This window comes from Epinephelus fuscoguttatus, linkage group LG15 (assembly GCF_011397635.1).
Source record: "Epinephelus fuscoguttatus linkage group LG15, E.fuscoguttatus.final_Chr_v1".
NCBI lineage: Eukaryota > Metazoa > Chordata > Actinopteri > Perciformes > Serranidae > Epinephelus > Epinephelus fuscoguttatus.
In genome coordinates, this window is record NC_064766.1 from 2930451 (window position 1) to 2954200 (window position 23750).

At 40.1% G+C, this 23750-nt stretch overlaps 2 protein-coding genes across 3 annotated transcripts in view; one reads left to right on the top strand and one right to left on the bottom strand.

Annotated features, from left to right (window-relative positions):
* si:ch211-267e7.3 (ADAMTS-like protein 2) overlaps positions 1 to 23750 on the top strand; it is a 77533-nt gene that overhangs the window by 38667 nt on the left and 15116 nt on the right. For both annotated transcript variants that reach the window (XM_049599379.1, XM_049599380.1), the window contains exons 8-11: positions 18625 to 18705; positions 20903 to 21078; positions 21249 to 21663; positions 22508 to 22576. In XM_049599379.1, coding sequence (XP_049455336.1) covers positions 18625 to 18705; positions 20903 to 21078; positions 21249 to 21663; positions 22508 to 22576 — 741 coding nt within the window. The remainder of the gene's footprint in view (positions 1 to 18624; positions 18706 to 20902; positions 21079 to 21248; positions 21664 to 22507; positions 22577 to 23750) is intronic.
* LOC125902819 (uncharacterized) overlaps positions 7750 to 23750 on the bottom strand; it is a 282334-nt gene continuing 266333 nt past the window's right edge. Inside the window, exon 2 of the mRNA XM_049599445.1 lies at positions 7750 to 8013. The gene's annotated coding sequence lies outside the window, so the exon portion shown is untranslated. The remainder of the gene's footprint in view (positions 8014 to 23750) is intronic.

Consider the following 23750-nt stretch of genomic DNA (forward strand, 5'->3'; position numbering starts at 1 on the left):
CAACAGGTAGACTTATTTTACCTGCCCTGCTGTGGAAAAAAAGGCAGCTAAAATAACAGGGGACTTAAGCCGTAGATCTGCTTTTAAATGTCATCACTCAAGACAAGCCGTCATCAGTTAAAGACACACCTTCAAGAGGGTAGCCCTGTTGTAATGGAAATGCAAATCCCTGTCGCTCTGGGCTGATGGCCCAAACCAAACCAAGCCAAGCCAAGCCAGCCCATGACTGTGAAAAAGGGGTATGGGTGAACTGACCCTGGAGAAGCTGAGAAGGAACTGATGCGAATCATACTGTTGATCTTAGATTTTTGGTTTTGTCCCAACAAAAACATGTGTTTGGGACATTTTAGCCATGTTCACCCTCCCATCCCCTCTTACCCTCACCAAACAAGCACAGGAAAAATGTGCCAAAACAACATCAACAAAAATAAATAAATAAATAAACAAATAAATACAATTAAATTAAAAATAAAGCAAAAACAAATAAATAAAAAATCTTACTATATAATGACGAAAACTCTGTCTGTGGGTGTGTCTGTGCGTCTGTTCCACGTTTTTCTCCTGACTGACATGGTCAATCCATGTGAAATTTGGCAGAGTGGTAGAGGGGCACGGGAGGATGTGAATGAAGCAATACTACATCAGTTGGCCAAAGGAGGGCGCTATAGCAACTGATTGAAATTGCAAACTTTGAATGGGCATATCTCATGCCCCGTATGTCGTAGAGACATGAAACTTTGCACAGAGATGCCTCTCCTCATGAGCAACAAATTTGCCTCAAGAACCCATAATTTCCAGTTATATAGATTTTCCGCCATTTTGAATTTTTTTGAAAAACACTTCAAATGGATCTTGTAGTGGCCTTTTTTTTTTTACTAAGGTTGCTACTGTCGGCCACTTAATCTGCAGTAAGTTGTTTTAGTTCTGACCCATGTTCAATGAATTAATCCACTCTTCTTGAGGAACCCAGTGTTACTCACAAGTAGTCCACAGCAGGCAGGGAAAACATTGATGTCGCTTTATTTGAAGACGCACAAAAAAACCTGGTCCAATACCAGTATAAAGCAGTCCCAAACTGTACACATTGTCACCTGCTTACTGCACACGCTACTACACACGTTATGCACGTTATACACGGTCAAAAACTTATTTCAATCCACGCTTATGCAGATTCCTCTACATCCTAGCTGCACACATGGTTGTCCTTACTGCGCACGTGCGGCAAGTTGCCCTAAAGCCCAATTAACTGTTGTAAAGCAACAAAACAGTATACTTTACTGCATTTAGCATCAGAACACAAAAATTGCATACCTTTAACTTATAAATCTTAAAATACACATAACCTGTCCATATACTGTTGTTAAACTGTTGCATGAACTTAAATATAGGCAGAACATATTGCATATACTGGACAACAGAAACACTTTATCAAATATTACTTTGTGCCTAAGTGGCTCTCACATTTCCGGCCCCTAATTATAAGCCAGGAGGACTTATGATTATCAAACATATTACAATTACAAGAGCCACTTCAAATTCTAACAAATCTAACAACAAAATTAGCATAGATACATTGTGTCATACCTTTCCTTTTTTTTTTTTTTTTTTTTTAAACATTGATATGCACAAATGAGGTGGCAATCTGCATACACCTCTGCATTATTTTGTACCTTTGTACAACACTTAAGTGTCCACTTCACATATGAGACAAAGTTTAGCAACTGGTCTCTCTAGAGTACTGGATTTAGTTTTCACCAGAACTCAACAAACGAGTCCTTTACAGTCCGATGTGGTGCTCACTACTCTTCCCAGAAGCCATGAGCTCCGGGGGGCGTTGTCATCCAGGATCATTACAATATCTCCTGGCATTAAGTTTTGCTTGACTGTGTTCCATTTCTGCCGTTCCCGCAGACTGGGTAAGTACTCGCGCACCCACCTTTTCCAAAATAGGTCTGCCAGGTACGTTTGCTTCCATCTCCGACGTGAGTAACAGTCATCCTTGCTGAACAGTCCTGGGGGAAGCAAGGGCTGTTTCCTTAGTAAGAGCAGGTGATTGGGTGTCAACGGCTCCAAATCGTTTGGGTCCTCAGAGGAAGTGGTTAGTGGTCTGTCATTAAGAATGTTCTCCACTTCGCATAATAGGGTCTGTAAACACTCATCGTCTATCGTTTGCTCGTGCAGGACAGACTTTAAGACTTTCTTTACAGATTTCACTTGACATTCCCACACTCCACCAAAATGAGGTCCAGCAGGTGGGTTGAAAATCCACTGGACTCTTTTTTGTGCAAGTGTATCCTGTATTTTGACCAGATCCCACTGTTGCATAGCTGCATGTAGCTCCTTATCTGCACTGATGAGGTTAGTGCCATTGTCTGATCTGATGACGGAGACCTGACCTCTCCTGCACATGAAGCGTCTAAGTGCATTTAGGCACGAATCTGTGTCAAGTGTGTGGGACACCTCTAAGTGCACAGCACGGGTTGTCAGACAGGTAAACAATACCCCGTATCTTTTAACAATGCTGCGACCTTTTTTGACCTCTATCGGCCCAAAATAGTCTACACCTACCCCAGTGAAAAGTGGTTTATCTGGTAACAGTCTGTCTGTGGGCAAATCTGCCATTTTTTGTCCATGAGCCTTAGCTTGGATTTTTCTGCATGTAACACACCTGGATATAAGTTTCCTCACTGCAGAATTAGCTGCCGGGATTCAGAACTTTTGGCGAAGGCGAGAGAGCACATGGTTTTTCCCTGAGTGTCCAACCTTTTCATGTATGTCCCTCAGAAGCAGCATTGTGGGATGAATATCATTTGGCATGATTATGGGGTGCCTGGATTCCTCAGGCATTGCAGATTTACTGAGACGACCCCCTACTCTCAGCATGCCATTTTGCAGCATTGGGTCTAGTTTACGAATGAGGCTGTTCCCTTTGACTGGTTGTGTCCCTCTTTTTAATGATGAGATCTCAGCTTGGAACCTGCTATTTTGACAATAGCAGATGATCTCCATTTCTGCTGCATTCAGATTCTGCATGGTCAGAGACCCCTTGTTCAAGATTGCTTTATACTGCTGCATCTCTTTGTTTATATTGGTCACTGCTTTGCTTGAGCCATTATCCTGTTGAGTTGCAGCTTCCAGTTCTGGAATAGCAGGAATAGCTGGAATAGTAGCCCATTAATTTGTCTACTGTGTCAGTAATTTCAGTAATTTGTGTACAGTGAACAATGGCAGTCTTTCTCACCTCATCATCATCCTCGGCGAGTTTCACACTTTCCACCTTTCTTGGACATTCATAGTCCAAATCTGTCAGAACTGATGGTCCTTTAATCCAGCTCTGATTGGTCATGAACTGCTCTGGAGTGAGCCCACGAGAGGCACAGTCAGCTGGATTCTCTGCTGTATTGACGTATCGCCATTCCTCCACCTTCGTTGCTTCTTTGATGACTGCAACCCTGTTAGCAACAAAGGTTTTCAGATGTAGTGCCTCATTGCCAATGTATTTTAGCACAGCAGTGCTATCTGTCCAGAACACTGAGTCTTTTAGCTCCAGCTGGAGCTCCCTTCTCAAAAGAGCGTCCATGTTCACGGATACCACAGCAGCTGACAACTCTATACGTGGGATAGTGGTTTGCTTGAGAGGAGCCACGCGTGCCTTTCCCATCATGAAAGCACAATGCACATGGCCGTCACTGTTTGTCAGCTTCAAAAATGACACTGTTCCATAGCCGCTCTCGCTGACGTCTGAAAAATGGTGCAGTTGTGCAGATGCGATAGATTCAAATCGTTCAGGCTTTATACATCTCCTTACTTGGAAGCTGGAAAGCTGTGGCAATTGATTTATCCATGTGTTCCAATATTGTACCAGTTTGTTAGGAATTTCCTCATCCCATGTCAGTTTTTCTTTGCACAGTTGTTGCAGAAAGATCTTCGCTGGAAGCACAACTGGAACAAGGAATCCCAGTTGGTCATATATGGAGCTCACCACTGATAAAACTCCTCTTCTTGTGGCTGCCTTTCTGCTGACGTTGATTCTGAACTTGAAACAGTCTGACTCTATGCACCAGAGCACACCTAACGCTCTTTCCACTGGAAGAGCATCTCTAGCTAGGTCTAAGTCCTTAACTTCCTTAGCTCTCTCATTCTCTGGCACCGTCATTAAGAATGCCCGGCTATTGCTTGTCCATTTTGTAAGGTGGAAACCACGGCGCACAATGCCACAAGATCCTTGCCCAGAGAAATGGCTTCATTCTCATTACTGACTGCCTTTAAACAGTCGTTGACGTAAAAATTCCTGAGAACTGTTTCCACAGCGTCAGGTGAAGATCCAGGTCTGTTTTCTTCTGCTGTCCTCCGTAAAGCAAAGTTGGCACAGCTAGGTGACGAGGTTGCACCAAACAGGTGGGCGACCATTTTGTACTCCACCATTTCCTGTGTGAGGTCTCCTTCTGGCCTCCACAGGAACCGCAGCAGATCCGTGTCCTCTTCTGGAACTCTCACTTGTTGGTACATTGCTTTAATATCTGCCATGACTGCAACATGATCCTGTCTAAACCGCGTCAGTACACCAATAAGGGAGTTAGTCAGGTCTGGACCCTGAAGCAGCTCCTTGTTGAGTGAGGTTCCCTGAAAGCTGGCAGCACAGTCGAATACTACATGGAATGTCCTTTTTTGTGGGTGGTACACCCCATGATGTGGAATGTACCACACTCTCCCGTCCTGCCGGCACAGCTGCATTTCTGGCACCTTTACTGCATAACCCTGTTTTATCAGGTTTGTTTGTTTGTTTGTTTATTTGGATCTCTTTTAGCCCACTTGGGCTATTCTTCCAAGAGTCCATAGCATAAAAACATTGCAAAATAAACACAATACAGTATAAATGAAACACAATACAATATAGAACAGTCACAAACCAAAAAACATACATACAACACATGGATAGTATTATACACACACACACAACAAAGCCTATACAGATAATATTACATAGAAGCTATACCCTCAATCACAGTCATATAATTACAATAAAACTTCAAATACTCCTTAAAAACACCCCTAATGTTTTGTTTAAAATATTCTTCTGGTAAATTCCTAATGAGATCAGGTAAACCATTCCATAACTTCACAGCACAAAAACAAAACATCCTTTTACCAATTACAAGTCTAGCTCTGGGTAAAACATAATCACTTGTGCTAGCTGCTCTTGTGCTGACTAAATGTCTGTCTTTCACCTGCTGGAACCTGCTTATCAACAGTCTTGGCTTCTTTTTAACATGTAAGTTATAAAATAATTGAAGAACATTTCTAGCTATTGTGTTCCTGATATACAACCACTCTAGTATTTTGTATCGCTCTTCAATAGGAGTATCATTTGGACATTGAAGAATAATTCTTGCAGTCTTATTTTGTGCAGTTTGGAGTCTACTTATTTCTCCCACTCCAGCATTACCCCAAACTGCAGCACAATAATTCACCTGACTCGCAATTAAAGCGTGGGTCACTTGTCTTAATATTTTTGTGGATAAATATTTGGCTATTCTACCAACCATAACAGCAGTCTAAACCAGCTTCTTACATAGATTAGATATATGTGGTGTCCAAGACAGATGACTATCAAGTTGAACACCTAACAGTCTAGTCTCATCTATTTGTTCGATCATTGTACCATTTGTCATGAGCTGTAAACAGGGCAGTGTTTGCTTCTTCCTCACAGAACCTATAAGCATTACTTTTGTTTTCTTTATATTCAGTACGAGTTTGTTCATATCAACCCAATCCTTAATCGTCTCTAGATCTTGCTGCAGTGATGTCTGTATGTCTGCACATGAATACCCCGGTACATACACAGTAGTATCATCCGCAAAAATTGTCATTTTTGATCGGACTAGAGCATATGAAATATCATTTGTATACAGCAGATAAAGGAGAGGCCCAAGACAGCTGCCTTGAGGCACGCCACACTGTATGTTTAGAGGAAAAGAATAAGATCCATTTATAAAAAACGATTGTGTTCTCTCAAATAAATAAGCATGAATCCAGTCAAGAGCGGTTTGTTGGAACCCATAATGAAGGAGCTTTTTCAATAATATACTATGATCTACCAAATCAAATGCTGCACTAAAATCCAAAAATAGTGCACCAACATATTTTCCCAAATCAATTTGTTCTAGCCATTGATCAGTCATCTCAATGAGAGCAGTCGCTGTGGAATGGTCCTTACGGTATGCATGTTGATTAGCAGAGAATAAATCATTAGTTTCCATATATGACCAAATCTGAGCACTGATTATGCTTTCCAGTATTTTACTCAGTGCAGGTAAAAGACTAATGGGCTGACTGTTCTCAGGTGAGAGAGGTTCTTTACTATTCTTTGGAATTGGACATAGCTTAGCTTCCTTCCATACTCTAGGGAAGTGACCAGTGTCAATTGACCAATTATACAAATACCTCAAGGGGGCAGCAATCTGAGGTGCAGCATACCTCAATAACCTGTTGTCCATTAAATCATAACCTGCAGCTTTCGCATCAGGAAGTGATTCTAGCAATTTCATAACCTCCTCAGTTGTTAAACAGGATAGGGAAAAAGAGCACATTTTCTTTAACATGATATTGTTATCAATCAGATCATTGAGAGTTTCTTTAGAACTGGAAGAATCAATCATTTTTCTTAGTCTGTTAATTTTGTTTTCAAAATAAGCAGCATAATGATTAGCAATATCAACAGGCTTTGTGATCATTCTTCCATTCTCCTCAACAAATGATGGATACTGTGCAACATTTGTTCCCAACAATCCTCTGACTGTATTCCATGTTTTTTTAGAGTCATTTCCACACCCCATGAATGCTTTTTTATAAAAAGAGGCCTTCTTATTGCGATTTAATTTCAATGCATAGTTGCATAATTTTCTATAGATCTGCTGGTCAGATTCTAAATTTGATTTTAAAAATGCAGCTTTTGCCTCATTTCTTTCCATAAATGCTTTGTTAAGTTCATCATCTATCCATGGAGCAGAACAAGCCTTAACAGTCCGTTTCCTAACTGGAGCATGCCGGTTCATCACTTCAGTTAAGAGTTCAGTTAAACATTCAGTGGCATGATCTAAATTATCCTCTAAATATATTAATTCCCAGGGACATGCAGCTAAATCCCACTTAAATTCCTCACAATTAAATCTTTTAAAACTTCTCTTTACTATTATTCTAGGTGGTCTCCTTGGATTCTTAGATATTTTAGTTATGGATACAATATTGTGGTCTGACCAGCTAACAGGAAACACACATGCACTTGAACACTGTTGTGGTACACTAGTAAAAATCAGATCAATGCATGTCTCAGTACGTATGCCATTCCTTATGGAACATCTTGTTGCATTCCTAACCATCTGTTTCATATTGCACCCCTCTGTAAATCTCAATAATTTAGTTTTGTTGCTATTCTTGCTATCACACCAATTTATATTCAGATCTCCCATAAAAAACACTTCTTTATTGTCATTAGTTGCATTATCTAGACTAGTACATAAGTCATCTAAATAGTTCACATTTGAGCAAGGAGGTCGATATGCACATCCAATTATTAGAGGTTTTTGATAAGGTAGATGTATTCAATTCAATTCAATTTTATTTATAAAGCCCAATATCACAAATCACAATTTGTCTCACAGGGCTTTACAGCATACGACATCCTTCTGTCCTTATGACCCTCGCAGCGGATAAGGAAAAACTCCCCAAAAAAAACCCTTGAACGGGGAAAAAAAACGGTAGAAACCTCAGGAAGAGCAACTGAGGAGGGATCCCTCTTCCAGGACGGACAGACGTGCAATAGATGTCGTACAGAACAGATCAGTATAACAAATTAACAGTAATCCACATGACACAATGAGAGAGAGAGAGAGAGAGAGAGAGAGAGAGATGCAGGTAATGACAGTAGCTTACAACAACATTATTGAAAGTAATAATATTATAGTTATAGTTCTGGCTACTGCGGTACAATATGTTGAAAGTATGTATTAATATCTGGCAGTATACAAGTGTGACAATAGTCATATGTGTATAATAACAGTAGAAGTATGACTAATGACTAATGGCAGCAGGAGGCATCTGGCAGGACCACGACAGCAGCACAATCACACACGTCACGCTGTCCAGGCACCGCTGCGATATGAGTTAATCTGAGAGAGAGTGGAGCACAAAGGCTCTGGAGAAGAAGCCGAGTTAGTGAGAGCAATATAACCACTCACTGTACGTCCATTATAGGTGCTTGTTTTTGCCACTGACAGGCTCAGATTTTTATTCTGTCTGACAACATTATGGAGATAGACCTTTTTGTTGAAGAGTAAGATCATTTTGTTTTTGTTTTGTATCTGTACCCATACAGCCTCAAGGTGATTCATTGTTAGATCATCTCTCTTTTTAAAAGGCAGATGATTTTGAATATACATTGCCGCACCTCCGCCATTCCGATTCCTATCCTTTCTTATAAAATTATACCCATCCACATGGACTTGCCCATCAGTGATAGAACTGTCTAGATGTGACTCAGTAATAGCTAGAACATGAATATCATTGATTTTCAACATGCTACAAATCTCATTCATTTTATTTGGTAAATTACAAACATTTGTGTGCAATATGTAATCCCTTCTTAGATAGTTTTAAATTCATAGAACCAATTTGAATCATTGAATTTGCCATAGTTTAAAGACCTGCATCAAATATCCATTCACATCAGAATAACCAGGGAGTTGTTTTGGAGTCACGATACAGTTGATTATTTATGTACAATTTGTCTGTCACTAAAGTGACACGATCATTTCGAAGTCTGTGTTCTTTCATTATGGGATAGAGTACCTTCCTCCTGTTGATGACTTCATGGAGAAATTGGTCATTTACTCCAAACTTTGTGCCTTTAAGTTGTTTTCCTTGGCTTTTCACAAGCTCCTTATGTTTAAAATGTTCAAAATTGGCAACAATGGCTCTTGGTCTGTCTTTCAATACTTTACCCATTCTGTGGACTCGGGAGAAGGTGACATCATTTACCACTTCACTTGGCAGTTTCAGCTGTTCAGTCATGAAGGTCTTCACAACACTTTCACAATCAACACTGTCCTCCTCAGCAATTCCTGAGAAAACCAAGTTGCTCCTCATAGAACGACACTGTTGATCAAGCAGGGTTTCTGACAGGTGCTTGTTCTCCTTTTCAAGCACGTTCACCCTACTCTCCATATCCCGCACAGATTTCTTGAGGTTCCTATTGTCACTCAGCAGTTCATCAATTTGCCACTGACTGTATTCAAGGCTAGCTTTAAGTTGATTCAAGTCTTTCATCATGACCTCCAACACATTCAGTTTAGCAAGTCTATCATTAATTGATTTCAGGAGCCTGATCTCAACCTCCATGACCCCATCAGCTTCATCCTCATCACTTACTTCTTCTTCAGAGCGTGGTCTTTTAGGAGTTGATTTGGTGGCATCAACTGCAACAGCTTGCCACCTTTTCTTAACCTTCTTCTTCTTCTCTCCATTAAGATTACTTGGTGAGCTTGCTTGTGGCATTTCCATCTGGGCAAGTTGATATTTCTCCTCAATAAATTGCTCAAGGGATTCAGTTGTTTCAGTTGAATCCAGCCTGTCACAGCAAGGAGTATTCACAGGTCTTGCTTAGGACTAGGCCTGACTAGGCCTCACCACACACCATCAACCCAGGGTTCATGCAATCGATCAAAAATCTCCAAGTGCAAAACTCATCCACGGCAATTGGTCTTCTGAGCGCACTGTACATCTTTTTAAAAAATGGTTTGACTTAATATTAACTAAAAAATCCTTAAAATATTCACCAAAATACAAAACAATCCAGAAAACTCACACAGAGTGCTGTTGTGTCAGTGTTGCATGACATCAGGTCACTGATATAGTCTTTGTATTCCTGGTGGAATGCATGATTTTTGCTGAGTTTCTTCTTGAGACTTAGCGCTCACTGCACCGCAGCACTTCTGTTGTTTGGCAAACTGACTGGTGATGTTTTGGTGGGCATGTTAATGTAGTAATGCCCGTCGACATGATGCACTGAACTGGATACAGAGTTGACGAACTGCTTGTCTTCTTGTGACATTTCCAGTTTGTCACTGCAGCTGTGCTCAGGAAAGTCGACATTGTATTGCTGTATGAGCAGATTTTCCACTGTCTCCACAGAAATCCTGTTGACTGTGACTTGATGTTGCTCACTGCCATCCAATCCACTGTCTCTGTGTTCTCTTAGACGGCCATTAACAGTCCATCCAAGGATTGTCTTAACTGCATAGGGCCCGTTGTCTTGACTGTGGATAACTTTCCATGGCTCAAACGCTTCATGCACATTATTACCAATAAGGAGCCCTATTTCAGCATCGGTGCATGGCAGTTTTATTTCCTGTAGATGCGGCCATTTATCAATGTCCTTTTGTGTGGGTATAATTTCCCTTGTCACTGGGATGGTCTTCTGTGTGAAGACTTTTGGCAAGTTAATGAAGTTACTTTCCTCAAGTCCACTAACCTCCAAGTCTCTGAGAAGGCAACTTTTCACTTGCTTAGTTGAGCTCATTGTAGTTAAGACAAGTTCAGTTCCGTTTCCCTGAAGATTTAGCTGTCGTGCTAAAGAGTCTGTGCAAAATGTAGCTGAGCTCCCAGGGTCCACAAATGCATAAGTGTCCACAATTTTGCTGCCTTTTTTTGATTTGACACACACACGAAGTATGGCAAGAACACACTTTTCTCCGGCCTCATCACAGGTGGTTTTCTCCTGTTTTAGGTGTACAAGGGCACTTGAGACCACTGTTGGCTCTGGACTGGCCTCCCCTTTGGCTGTCTGCACTTGCGTGTTCTGACACATCCTCTTTTCTGGGAATGTGTAGCATGGTTGGATGTTTTTCTGAACATGTTTGGCATGCCAGTTTCTTTTTGCAGTCCTTACTTATGTGTCCTTTAACTAGACAGCCGAAGCAGAGACCAGCCTTCCTTATGAAATCCAACTTTTCCTTATGAGTTTTTTCTGCTACCTGATAGCACTCTACAAGTGTGTGATTTCTCTTGCAGCACAGACACGGCTTGGTGAAGGCAACATTGCTTGGTGTCCTGTCAGTCTTTGTCTTGGACTTGTCACTTTCTTTGTCTCTTTGTGTACTTACATTAGTAGCAAAGCTGCTTCCCTTTATTCTCTCTTTCTTGGCATTTTTGTTCATCGGAGATGTCTTCTTCTTTTCAGGTGTGGGGCCTTGTAAATTACCAAAAAGAGGGTCTGCAGTGATCTTTGCTTGCCTATCCACAAAGATGGCCAGGTCTGTGAATCTCACCCTCCTACGATCCCTGTCCTGAATCTCAAATGCCAGCGCCCTCCACCTTTCTCTGATTTTGTAGGGCAATTTTGAGATGATAACTCTCATATTTGTCGGGTTATCTAATTTGTCCATATAATCCACATCTTCCAAGGCATTGCGGCAACTCACGAGGAAGAGTGAGAAATTGTTGAGTGCCTGTGCGTCCTCTGATTTTATTTGTGGTCACTTGAACATCTTTTCCATAAGCGCTGTGGCAATTTTCAGTTTGTTGCCATAGCGGTCTTCCAATAGGTGCATGGCTGCCAGGTAGCCACGGTCGGGGGGCATATGCTGACAGCTTTTTACAAGATCACTTGGCTCACCTCTTGTATAATGCTCCAGGAAGTACAGCTTATCTGCACTGTTGTCTGTTTTAGAGTTCACTGTATGCTCAAATGCCTTGAGAAAGGACCTGAAGTCCAGAGGGTCACCACAGAAGACAGGAATATCTCGTTGTGGCAAACGAGCCAACTGTTGATGTTTCACCAGCATCTCTGTAATGTCAGTCTGCTGTTTCAAGACTTTGTACATGTCTTTTGTAGAGTCACTTTGGTACTGGGGAACCCCACTGGCACCTGACTCTTCCACCTTTAACACTTTAGGTACAGCTCCAGATGATGGGAGTGACATATCTGGGAGTTTGTCATACCTCTGCAGGTTATGTTGATGGCTGGTTCCTGCCTCTTGATGGCTTTCCTTCTTTATAGGAGTGTATGGTGTATGTGCTCCATCAGCATATTCATTCATTGCATCACCTTTTTCCTGGGCATCATACCCTTCATAAACCCCGATTTTAGCATTGGCCTCTGCTAAAGCTGTTTGAACTTCCAATTCCTCCTTTTCTGATTGTAGCTGAGCCTCCTTTAATGCTAAAATTTGTTTTTGTTTAAGAGTAGCTGCCTTAGCTTCAAGAGCTACTCGCGTTGCTTCTTCTTTTAAATGTGCAGAAGATGCATATGAAGAACTGGATCGCCCACTGCCAGCCTTCGATGCTTTAGATCGTGACACCATAGATACACTGTCCATATGACTTACCTCATCATGGCACATTTGAGGGTTGTCCTGGTGAAGTTCAGCATCTTTAATCCACATATCAGCATTTTCAATAAAGTCCTGGAATCTGTCTTCCTTAGGTTTGAACCAGTAGTCTTGGTCTGCACTTTTCTCCTCTTCATTGAGATAAAGCAGAACGGATATGTTGCTTTCTTTGAACTCCTCAAAGGTTGTTTTTAGTGCTTTCATCTTTGACTTAACTTCCTCTAAGTTAAGTTCACTTTCCATTAACTGCTCCATTTCGTTAGTTTTTGCAGTCATTTGTCCCAGTTTACCTCTTCTCCCATTTATGTAATGATACAGCCGCTCTTCCATAAAGCTTTCTGTGTATTTGACTGCCCTCTTGTGGCCGTCATCCGCAACTGCGTCCCTGTCGGTGTTTTCCTCCTCCATGATGTAGTCGGCTCCAATTAACTCACAAAAATGCGTCTTTTACAGTTGTGATGAGTACCTTGTATTCCAACAGTATACGATTCCAACAGACCACCATGAAAGGTAAGGTACAGTCATTGTCTGCTTACCGCTTGGTAAGGTAATCCAATGTCTCGCTGGGTTCTTGCCGCAGCTCCTGTAAGTGCGCTGTCCGACGATTCCAGTTATTAGTCGGGTCCCTTGACATAACGTTATTGTCCGTAATAATCCGCTCGTTTGAAAGTTTTTGACTTAATGTAGTGGCCTTTTTTTTTACTAAGGTCCAAGTTGCTACTGTTGGCCACTTAATCTGCAGTCAGTTGTTATAGTTCTGACCTGTGTTCAATGAATTAATCCACTCTTCTTGAGGAACCCAGGGTTACTCACAAGTAGTCCACAGGAGGCAGAGAAAACGTTGATGTTGCTTTATTTGAAGACACACAAAAAAACCTGGTCCAATACCAGTATAAAGCAGTCCCAAACTGTACACGTTGTCACCTGCTTACTGCACATGCTACTACACACGTTATGCACGTTATACACGGTCAAAAACTTATTTCAATCCACGCTTATGCACAGGGCTGCCAAGTTTCAGAAAATGACAAGAGTGAGACTTTAGTGTCATGATGCGTTCAGAAAAAATTTTGCCTTTTTTAACATCGATTTGGCCTGTTTTAATGTCGATTTATACCTTAAGACTGATGTCCTCACCTCCATGCCAGCGGCTCTCCCTGCACTGTGGCCTCCTAATGCTAGTTTTACAGTGGTTCTCAAAGTGGATTCCAGGGACTCTGTGGGTTCCTTTAGAGGGGTCTAAATTGACCCTTACAAGGTCTGTAACTCTGACAGTGTACAAATGGAACCAAATGGACCCATTTGGTTCCATTTGTACACTGTCAGAGTTAAGGATAGCCCTTGAAATTTAGAATTTTGAGAAACACTGCTTTAGGGGGGTCTAAATTGATATTTACAAGTCTGTAACTCTGACACACACACACACACACACACACACACACACACACACACACATTGAGACTAACGTTAGAGTCTCTTTTTCAAGTGTGAACTGGCCAAGAGAAGAGGCAAATAAATGTTACAAAGCTCTGCAACAAATACAGGACAATGATAGACTTATAGCAGCCTTAAAACAGTACATATTAACTAGGAAACTCAAGGAGAAACAGCGAATCAACAGTGAACAAAATTGGGTAGTTACCTACCGTCCGTCTTCTAGCAAGCAGGAGAACGTCGAGTGGGTTTTAAATGTCGGCGCTGTTGTGTGTGAAAGAAAGTTATAGATGCCAAGACCCGCCTTACGTTGCTTCTGATTGGTTTATATTGCGTGGTGCCTTCCGTGGTTGGTTAGATTTAGGCACAGAGGACTGATGGATTGGTCTGGGATTGGTTATCTCGGTCAGTCAATCAGAGTTACTCGAACTATGGCAAGCCGCGAGGACCAAAGTTTATTATCATTAAAAAAATAAATATAGAGTATTGAATGGGGAAATACAAGCGTGAGAAATGTCAAGTGTGGCGTGTGGTGTGAGAATGGGTCAAATTGCCTAACTGTCACACTCAAAGCGTGACGCTTGGCAGCTCTGCTTATGCAGATTCCTCTACATCCTAGCTGCACACATGGTTGTCCTTACTGCGCACGTGCGGCAAGTTGCCCTAAAGCCCAATTAACTGTTGTAAAGCAACAAAACAGTATACTTTACTGCATTTAGCATCAGAACACAAAAATTGCATACCTTTAACTTATAAATCTTAAAATACACATAACCTGTCCATATACTGTTGTTAAACTGTTGCATGAACTTAAATATAGGCAGAACATATTGCATATACTGGACAACAGAAACACTTTATCAAATATTACTTTGTGCCTAAGTGGCTCTCACAGATCTCTCCCTAGGAAGTTTGAGCGATCTGCATGAAACTTGGTGAACATAATCTAGGGACCAATATCTAAAGTTCCCTCTTGGCAAAAGTTGGAAAACTTACTAAAACTGAGCTTCTATAAGGCAATGAATATTGCGGAGGGCGTGGCTCATCACATAAAGGTGTATAACATCTCAAGGGTTTCACTGATCACCATGCAACTTTGTAGGCATATGACCACACACAATCTGAGGGGACCCCTCCATTATTGACCCGATCAAACAAAATGGGGATGCTAGAGAGCTAATTTCTTATCTAGGCCTAACCGCTGTATCGATTTTTTTACTTGGTAGATATGTAGAACAGGATGCCTCAAGGTGACTGGAGAAATTTGACTCTCGTTGGCAACTGGGAGGCGCTATATCAACAGAAAAATGCTTAAAAATGGCTAAAATGTGATCGATCGCTGTGGCTCCCCCTGTGGCCAAATGTTTTTTTGTTTTGTTTTTTCTTTCTAATTTTTGGTATGACTAAGTCATGGTATGGTATGCTGTACATAATCACGGAAACTGTGAGTGTGTCATTCTGTCAGTCCCACGTGGTCAATCTATGTAAAACTGCACATAGGCATTGAGGATTGGCATAGGTAGAAGGTGAAAAGCTACCAATGGGTATGGACTAGTAAATAACAATAATAATAAATATAATAATGCTAATAACAATAAGAAGACCCTGGATATGGTATACAATATATACATGTCCGCATGTCTGAATGGATACAGATACACATGCATATACACACACACACACACACACATATATATATATATATATGTATATACACACTCACTTTAATTAAATAAACAAATACTGAAAACAATCAAAACATTGATGCATTTCAAGGGTGTTCCTCACGACATTGTATCACACCACATGGACATTCTACTCCCTCAGAGCTTCCTCCTGCTGAAGCAGGTTACGAACCTTAGCATCCTGTCTTAAAAAACATATAAAAGGTCTCCAGATGTCATCAAAAACATGTTGCTTCCGTCTAATAATGTATGTTATCTTTTCCATTGTCATGTTTGACGCCATCCCTTTAATCCACCTTCCAATTCTTGGTCCATCAACGTTTTTCCAATTAAGGGAAGTTATACGTTTAGCTTGTAATATACACATATCTACAAATCTAGATTCTTTGCTTTGTAAGGGTAGATTGGTTGGATATATACCCAGAAGGAAAAGCTTGGGGTCCATTGGTAACTTCTTAGCTAACACCTGATCGATCATATTAATAACATCTTGCCAGAAGGATTTCACTTTCACACATTCCCATATGCAGTGGTACAATGTTCCTCTTACTTCATTGCACTTGATACATGTATCAGGGATGTTATCATTAAACTTGTGTAATTTGACTGGGGTAATGTATGTACGCATCAGCCATTTATACTGAATAAGTTTCAGGTTGCTGTTAATTGTTTGTTTCTGAGCCTTCATACATGCCCCTTTTCAGTCTTGTAGTGATATTTCATCATCTATATTTTCCATCCACAGTCTCAATTTAGGTTTTGAAGATTCATCAGACCCGGATATGAGCAAATCATACAGGAGTGAAATTAAACCTTTATCATAACAATGTCCTATAACAATGTGCTTTCTCTAATGAGGAAATAATAGGTATGTCCAATGAATGGTTTTGAGATGATGATATAAAATTCCTAATTTGAAGGTATTTAAAGAAATGCATTTTTGGAATGTTATATTTGGTTAATATTTCTGTAAAGGACATAAATGTGTCATCTTTTCTGTACATATCTTGCACTTTCCTTAATCCCTTTTCAGCCCATGTTCGAAATCCTGGTTATTGCTTCTCCCTGGTTTGAAATTGGCATTACCCTAAATAGGACTAAAACGTGACAAGGACAGATTGATGTTTAAAAAGTATCAAACCAAATGTTAATCATGTTTAGTACAATGGGGTTGTCTGTATTTTTTCTCAGACTTTTCCTATCCGCTGAATACAAATACAAGTGAAGTGGTAAGCTAGGCCTCACCGAGCAGGATTCCAAGTCTATCCAGGCAGGGGTGTTTTCAGGAGAGAAATAAAACATGATGGGCCGTAGTTCAGCTGCCCAGTAGTACCACTGGATGTTTGGGCATTGAAGATCTCCTCGATCATATGGTAGATATATTAAAGACAGACGCAATCTTGGACATTTATTTTGCCAGATAAAGTTGGTAAACAATTTTCTAGTTCTAGTAAACAAGGAAGAGGGAAGGGGTAGGGGGATATACTTACCATTCAGCTATTGAAAGCATTCTCACATACAACATAACAGTGTGGTAGGCAGGCAGCACAGCAGCAGAGAAAAAAATCTCTGTAGAGAGTGACCCGCACAGCGGAAAAAATCATCGGCTGCTCACTGCCCTCCCTCAGCAGCATAGCCACCTCTTGCTTCGTCAAGAGAGCCTCGAACATTAAAAAAGACTCCACACACCCTGGACATTACCTGTTTCAGCTGCTGCCATCAGGCAGACACTACTGATCCATCCAAACACACACATCCAGATTCAGAAACAATTTTTTCCCACAGGCCATCACTGAACTGAACTCTCAATAGCACTGACTCTACACACTACTCAATACTCGGTGCACTTTGCACTCGTTTTGCACTGCTGTTTTGCACACTAGCACTTGCACTTGAATCACAGGCAGGGCGTGATTGCCCTATATGGACTTGTTTTTTTAATGTTTTTTTTTTTATATGTGCATCTAAGATGTTGGATGAAATGTCCTGGTAGCCTTTGTGTTTTATTTTGTATGAGTGAGGAAAGTGGATGGAGGATTGATTGCTGCTTATGTTGTCTTTGGTAGCCTTTTGTGTTTATGTTGTATGAGTGTATTGTATCTATATTTTGGAATAAATAAAGGTATTTAGGAAGGATGTTCATTTTTAGGGTATTTATCCTGCCAAACATTGATATTGGTAATGATGTCCAGCGTTATAGAGACGAGGTCGTAGTTTCCAGCAATGGGTCATAGTTTATTTGAGAAATCTTGTTCACCTCAGGGACAATTTTTATACCTAAATATGTGATTATTATTATTATTATTATGTGAATTATCTGTAGAGTTAAAAGGAGAGACATGGACATTGCCATTTATCCTATCTGATTCATTAAGTAACATTATAGAAGATTCTGAGTAATTAATTTTGTATCCAGATATTTTCCCAAAGGTTTCAACTAGATCTATAAGTGCTGGAATGGAACTATTTAATTTTTTTAGGAATAAAATTATGTCGTCGGCAAAAAGCTCTATTTTATGTTCCAAATGACCTTCCCAAATTCACAAATATCTGTTCTCATCCTAATTGCTGTAGCAAGTGGTCTCTTGTAAGAATAAATAGTAATGGGGAAAGAGGGCTTCCTTGTGGGCAACTTGTAGAGATATTGAAATGTTTAGAGACCACATTGTTGGTTAAGACTTCTGCAGTAAGTTCTGTACAAAGCAATCTAACCCATTTACAAAATCTATCTCCAAAGCCAAAGCGGATAAGCACTTTGAACAGATAAAGCCACTTGACGTGGTCGAAAGCCTTCTCCGCATCGAGTGAAAGCAAGACCGTGCCTTTCGCTGCTCTTTGACTGTGTAAAATATTAAGTAGTCGCCTGACATTGTGAAACCCCTGTCTACCCTGGATAAATCCATTTTGATCCCCTCCCACCATTCGAGGAAGCTAGCCTTCTAATCTTCTTGCAAGAACTTTGCATGATATTTTTGTATCTGAATTTAGGAGGCTAGTTGGCCGCATATTTTACATTTTAGCCATGTTGATGTCTGTGTTTTGTTCTATTTTGCACGCAGTTTTGTGACACTGTTCCCTGATGATTAGTGTTTGATGTAGGTGTTTGTTTTTTTCATCAGGCTATGTGTTCATTACCAACATCCCAGCTGGAGCCTCAGACATTCAGATCATAGAGAGACACAAGACTGAGAACATTCTGGGTGAGAACCTACAACTTGTTTAAGGTCAATAAACTGAGTATGAAATCATCAGATTTCAATCAGCAATTAAAGCAAAACCTACTGTAACAGTTGATCTAGGATGGGTTTTATTATAAAGCTATATGTGTTTTAATATATCCATATGAGATAAGAAAGGCTACACATGGTCTGAATTTTTAATTGTGCCAACTGCATATAGATTGTTTTGATTTGAAAACAAGAACCAGTAGCTTTATTTGGTAACAATTTACTTGAAGGTATCTACATAAGGGTGACATGATACTGTCATAACTAGCTTATGACATGACACTGTCATGAACTTGCCATAAACATTATGTGCATGTCATAGTTGACATTAAATTTGTTTGGGATGTCCTTATAATGACAACTTGACATTAACATGAAGACATCTTCTGGTAATGTCATCCTGGTTAATGTTAAGTTGTCATTATAAGGACATCCCATACAAATTTAATGTCAACTTGTCATGACAAGGGATGTCCCGATCCGATATCCGGATCGGTATCGGCCGCCAATATTAGCAAAAAACGTGCATCGGCATCAGATCGGACTGCGTGGAAAAATGCAGATCCAAGAACTGCGATCCAGTTTTTCACAGAGTCCGATCCAGGTTTTCCGGCCAGCCCAGCACTTCGCAATTCGAGCAGTCCATTCCAGTGATCCGCTCCAGCTCTTACTATCAATCCACCAGGCTAGCATGCAGATGGCAGACACACATGGAGGGTAGGAAGAGCAGCAGTCAATTTAGTTAACTGACTAGTTGTTTTCTGCTCTGGTTTTTTGAGAGTGATATTTTTATTTGGTTTACACTCTTACTGTTTAAGTAAAGAACACTGATGGCATTGTTTTGGGCACAATTAGTGAAATTGGAGCCATGGATGGACTATTGCTTGTTTATTAAACAGTTGTACAATATTGTGTGCCTGTGCACCAGGCTGGCACTGACACTAATAAAATGACTGAAAAGGAAAGGCTGCATTGTTTGTTAAATGCCAACAATGTCTTGTGGTATTAATCTTTTTTTATATATTAGGGGGCCAAAGCACAAGTGTGTGGAGTCTTGCTGCTATTTTAATTTCAGTGTTAGACATTTTAAAGATTTCTTGTGTTGATTTATTTTCTATTTATTAGGGGGCCAAAGCAGCCAAAGCAAACCAGCTATATGTTTTATTTAATGTTAATGTTCAAGTTTAAAGTTTGTTTATTTAACCCTGTTATCAGTAAACGGGTCCGTTTCTCATACTAACTGTTGTGGATCATTCTAACTAACCTGATTAAGTTGTTCTTGTTAGAGTAATATCGCTTGATCAAACCTTTTCTAATATGACTGACAACAAATTAAGTGAATATGTATAATACGCGCTTGGATCGGATCGGTATCGGTATCGGCCAAAACTCAAGGCTGTAATATTGATATTGGGTTGGAAGTGGAAAAGCTGGATCGGGACATCCCTAGTCATGACAAAGACAACTTTTGGTCAATCAATCAATCAATCAATCAATCAATCAATCAATCAATCAATCAATCAATCAATCAATCAATTTTATTTATAAAGCCCAATATCACAAATCACAATTTGCCTCACAGGGCTTTACAGCATACGACATCCCTCTGTTCTTAGGACCCTCACAGCGGATGAGGAAAAACTCCCCCAAAAAACCCTTTTAACAGGGGAAAAAAACGGTAGAAACCTCAGAAAGAGCAACTGAGGAGGGATCCCTCTTCCAGGACGGACAGAAATGCAATAGATGCCGTACAGAACAGATCAACATAATAAATTAACAACAAACCGTATGACACAATGAGACAGAAAGAGAGAGAGACAGAGAGATAATGTAATGTCACTTTTATTAATGTCAAGTTGCCATAATCAAGACAACCCAAACAATATCAACTTGTCATTACAAAAACCAAATGACACTTAACGACTGCAGTCATAAACATTCATGACATGTTCACAATGTTCATGACAGGTTCATGACTGTGTCATGTCATAGTTTTGACAGTGTCATGTCACTCTTATGTAGATACCTTCGAGTAAAGTGTTACACTTTATTTTTAGTACCACCATGTTGAAAATGACTAATATTTTGACTATGGGTTTTTTGGGGTTCTGATCCAGTTTTGAATATTACTGTCTTAGTCCCACCGCCTGACGTTTCCCCTCCTATCTAGCCCTGTCAGATGAAGCTGGTCATTTCTTCTTCAATGGAAACACTGTGTTTGACAATCCTCAAAACTTCCATGTGGCAGGAACAGTGTTTAAATACCGACGTCCAAGCAATGTATTCTCTGATGGCCTGGAGTATATCATTGCCCAGGGACCAACACTTCAGGGCCTGAATGTTATGGTAGTACAGGCACACACACACACACACACACACACACACACACACACGCACACACACACACGCACGCACAGGACACACAGGTATATGCGTGTTTCATTTTACAATAGTAAAGGAATGAGTTAAATTCGGTATGAGGTAGTTAAACTGTGATTTTCTCTTTGGACATGAAGTACTATAACCTGAATGGGAAGCTGCCCCACATCACCTATGAGTACACCATCCCTCACACATCTCATGACATCACTGCTGCAGAAGGCATCACCACAAGCCCCTCCCACCTCCGTCTTAACCTCACCTATAATGAGGTAAACCAGGATGTCAGAGGGCATCAACTTAGAGCGACCAATCATAGCAGAGGGAGCGAGACATCTGTCCATCACTACAACACCCATCTGGGAGCTAATGACCAATCAGATGTCCAGCTGAAAGAAGACAAAGAGGAGGAGGAAGTAGTGTGGGAGATCAGGACACCCAGCCCTCCACCCCCAGCTGCCATGTTGGTCTACAGAGCAGCTGATGTCACCAGTCATGTATTTAATCATAATGATGTGGAGGAGCAGGGACCTCCAGTACCATCTGGCTACCGTGAGTCAGAGAGTGATTTGTTTTCTAACAATTGAGCTTTTTACTTTTTAATATTGATAACACATTTGTGCATAGGAGCTGCCAATAGCCAGCAGTGCAGTGATAGTTTATCTATTAATTAGACAGCTGAGAAACAATAAAATAAAGTAGTAAAGTGTCAGTAATGAGATTGTTTCTGTTTCATATCATTGATTGATGTAATTATATGCAACAGGCTTTTTTGTTTGTTGGCAGTGTGACCTAAGGATGGTATTGTCAGTTTGTCAATCTGTCCAACATTTCCAGAGCAAGATATATCTTGCCTACCGGCCACTACCACCAGTAGTTTTTCGTGGCACGCGATTTTACACATGTACTCTATATTTGAGAGTTTCATAATGATATAGTTGTTGTTGTTTTCATAAAAAACTTTTTTCCCAAGAAGTGTTACAAAGATATTAACTGAGTGGGATGTTTTAAAGTTGAAAAATAAACTCTTGCATAGACAACGGACATATATGTTTCTAACTGACCTCAAAATATGTTGTGCATGTGCAATGCAATTTCTTGTTACTTACTGGTTGACTTACTAAGCCAACATACATATGATAAGCTGATCAGGTAATATGGCCACTATATTGACTATATTGTCCCATTCAAATTATCTGTTACCCCCCCCCCCCCCCCCGACTCACACATACATGCTTCCAGGGACAAATGTCTTTTAGACTGTTCAACCGACACTGTCAGAGTATATATTAGCCTTTACATTGACAAAATTTTCAGTAAGCTTGTAGCGTTGTGTCATTACTATACTGTATGTATCTATTTGTTTCATCTTCTCTACATTTGTCTTTCTGTTCAGGACGTTCCTCCAACTCGATTGATGAGCCATCCACTGCTGATGACAACACTGTAGTGCTCCCTTTCCCAGGTAGGAAAGACAAATTAAGATTTGGTCTATATTTTGTCTTTCAATACCTTAAAGAAAATAATACATGGACCGAGGGCTGCCAGATATTATATTGATATTGTGATATGAGACCGCATATTATCCTAGATTATGGATATGGTAATATCTTGTCTTTTACTGGTTTTAAAGGCTGCATTATAGTAAAGTGATGTAATTTTCTGAACTTAACACACTGGTTTGTTATTTGCCTTTACCCACTTAGTCATTATATCCACAGTGCTGAGGATTATTCATCAAAAACCACTGTATAAATATTTTGTGAAAGCACCAATCAACCCTATTTGCAGCAATATTGATAAAATCACGGTATTTGGTCAAAAATATTGTCATCTTTGATTTTCTTAATATCATTCAGCCCTACATTGATACCGGCCCTACATTGTCTTCTGGTTTTTGTACTTGAAATCTTATGCTACAATACACAGGGAAATGTAATGATAGTGAAATTTTTTATGCCTCTGAGCTGGCCACAGCCGTGGCATTATGTGTTCGAGTTGTTTACGTACCTATGTATAACTGTCCATCCATATGTCTGTCTGTCTCATTCTTCTGAACGTGATATGTCAAGTACGCCTAGAGGGAATTTCTTTAAATTTGGCACTATTGTTTACTTGGACTCGAGGATGAATTGAATAGATTTTGGTGGTCAAAGGTCAAGGACAATGTGACCTTACATGTTTCTCATTCTCATGAGCACCCCCGCCCCCCTTCTTTTTTCAAACACTGTTGTCACTTTGGCATGGAAGTATAAAGCATTATGAATGCTGAATTTATAATGCATTATGATATTATAAACCTTGTTATAAGTTGTCATACATGATTATTAACATTTGTAACAACGTTTATAAAGCCTTATGAATGTGTTATAATGTCTTATAAATGTGCTCATAATGCATTATAGACCTGACCTTTAAGTAAAGTGTTACCAAAGAAACTGATTAGCATTTTGTGGTTGAAGATCAAGGTGAGTGTGATGTCACAAAATATGTTATGTTAATATATATTTGGTCATAACTCAACAATTTATATGCTAATTATGACAAACCTTCACACAAATGTCTAGTGAGATAAGTGATGACATTTTGTATCCAAAGGGTCAAAGGTCAGCTTCACTGTGACATCATAATGTTCTGCA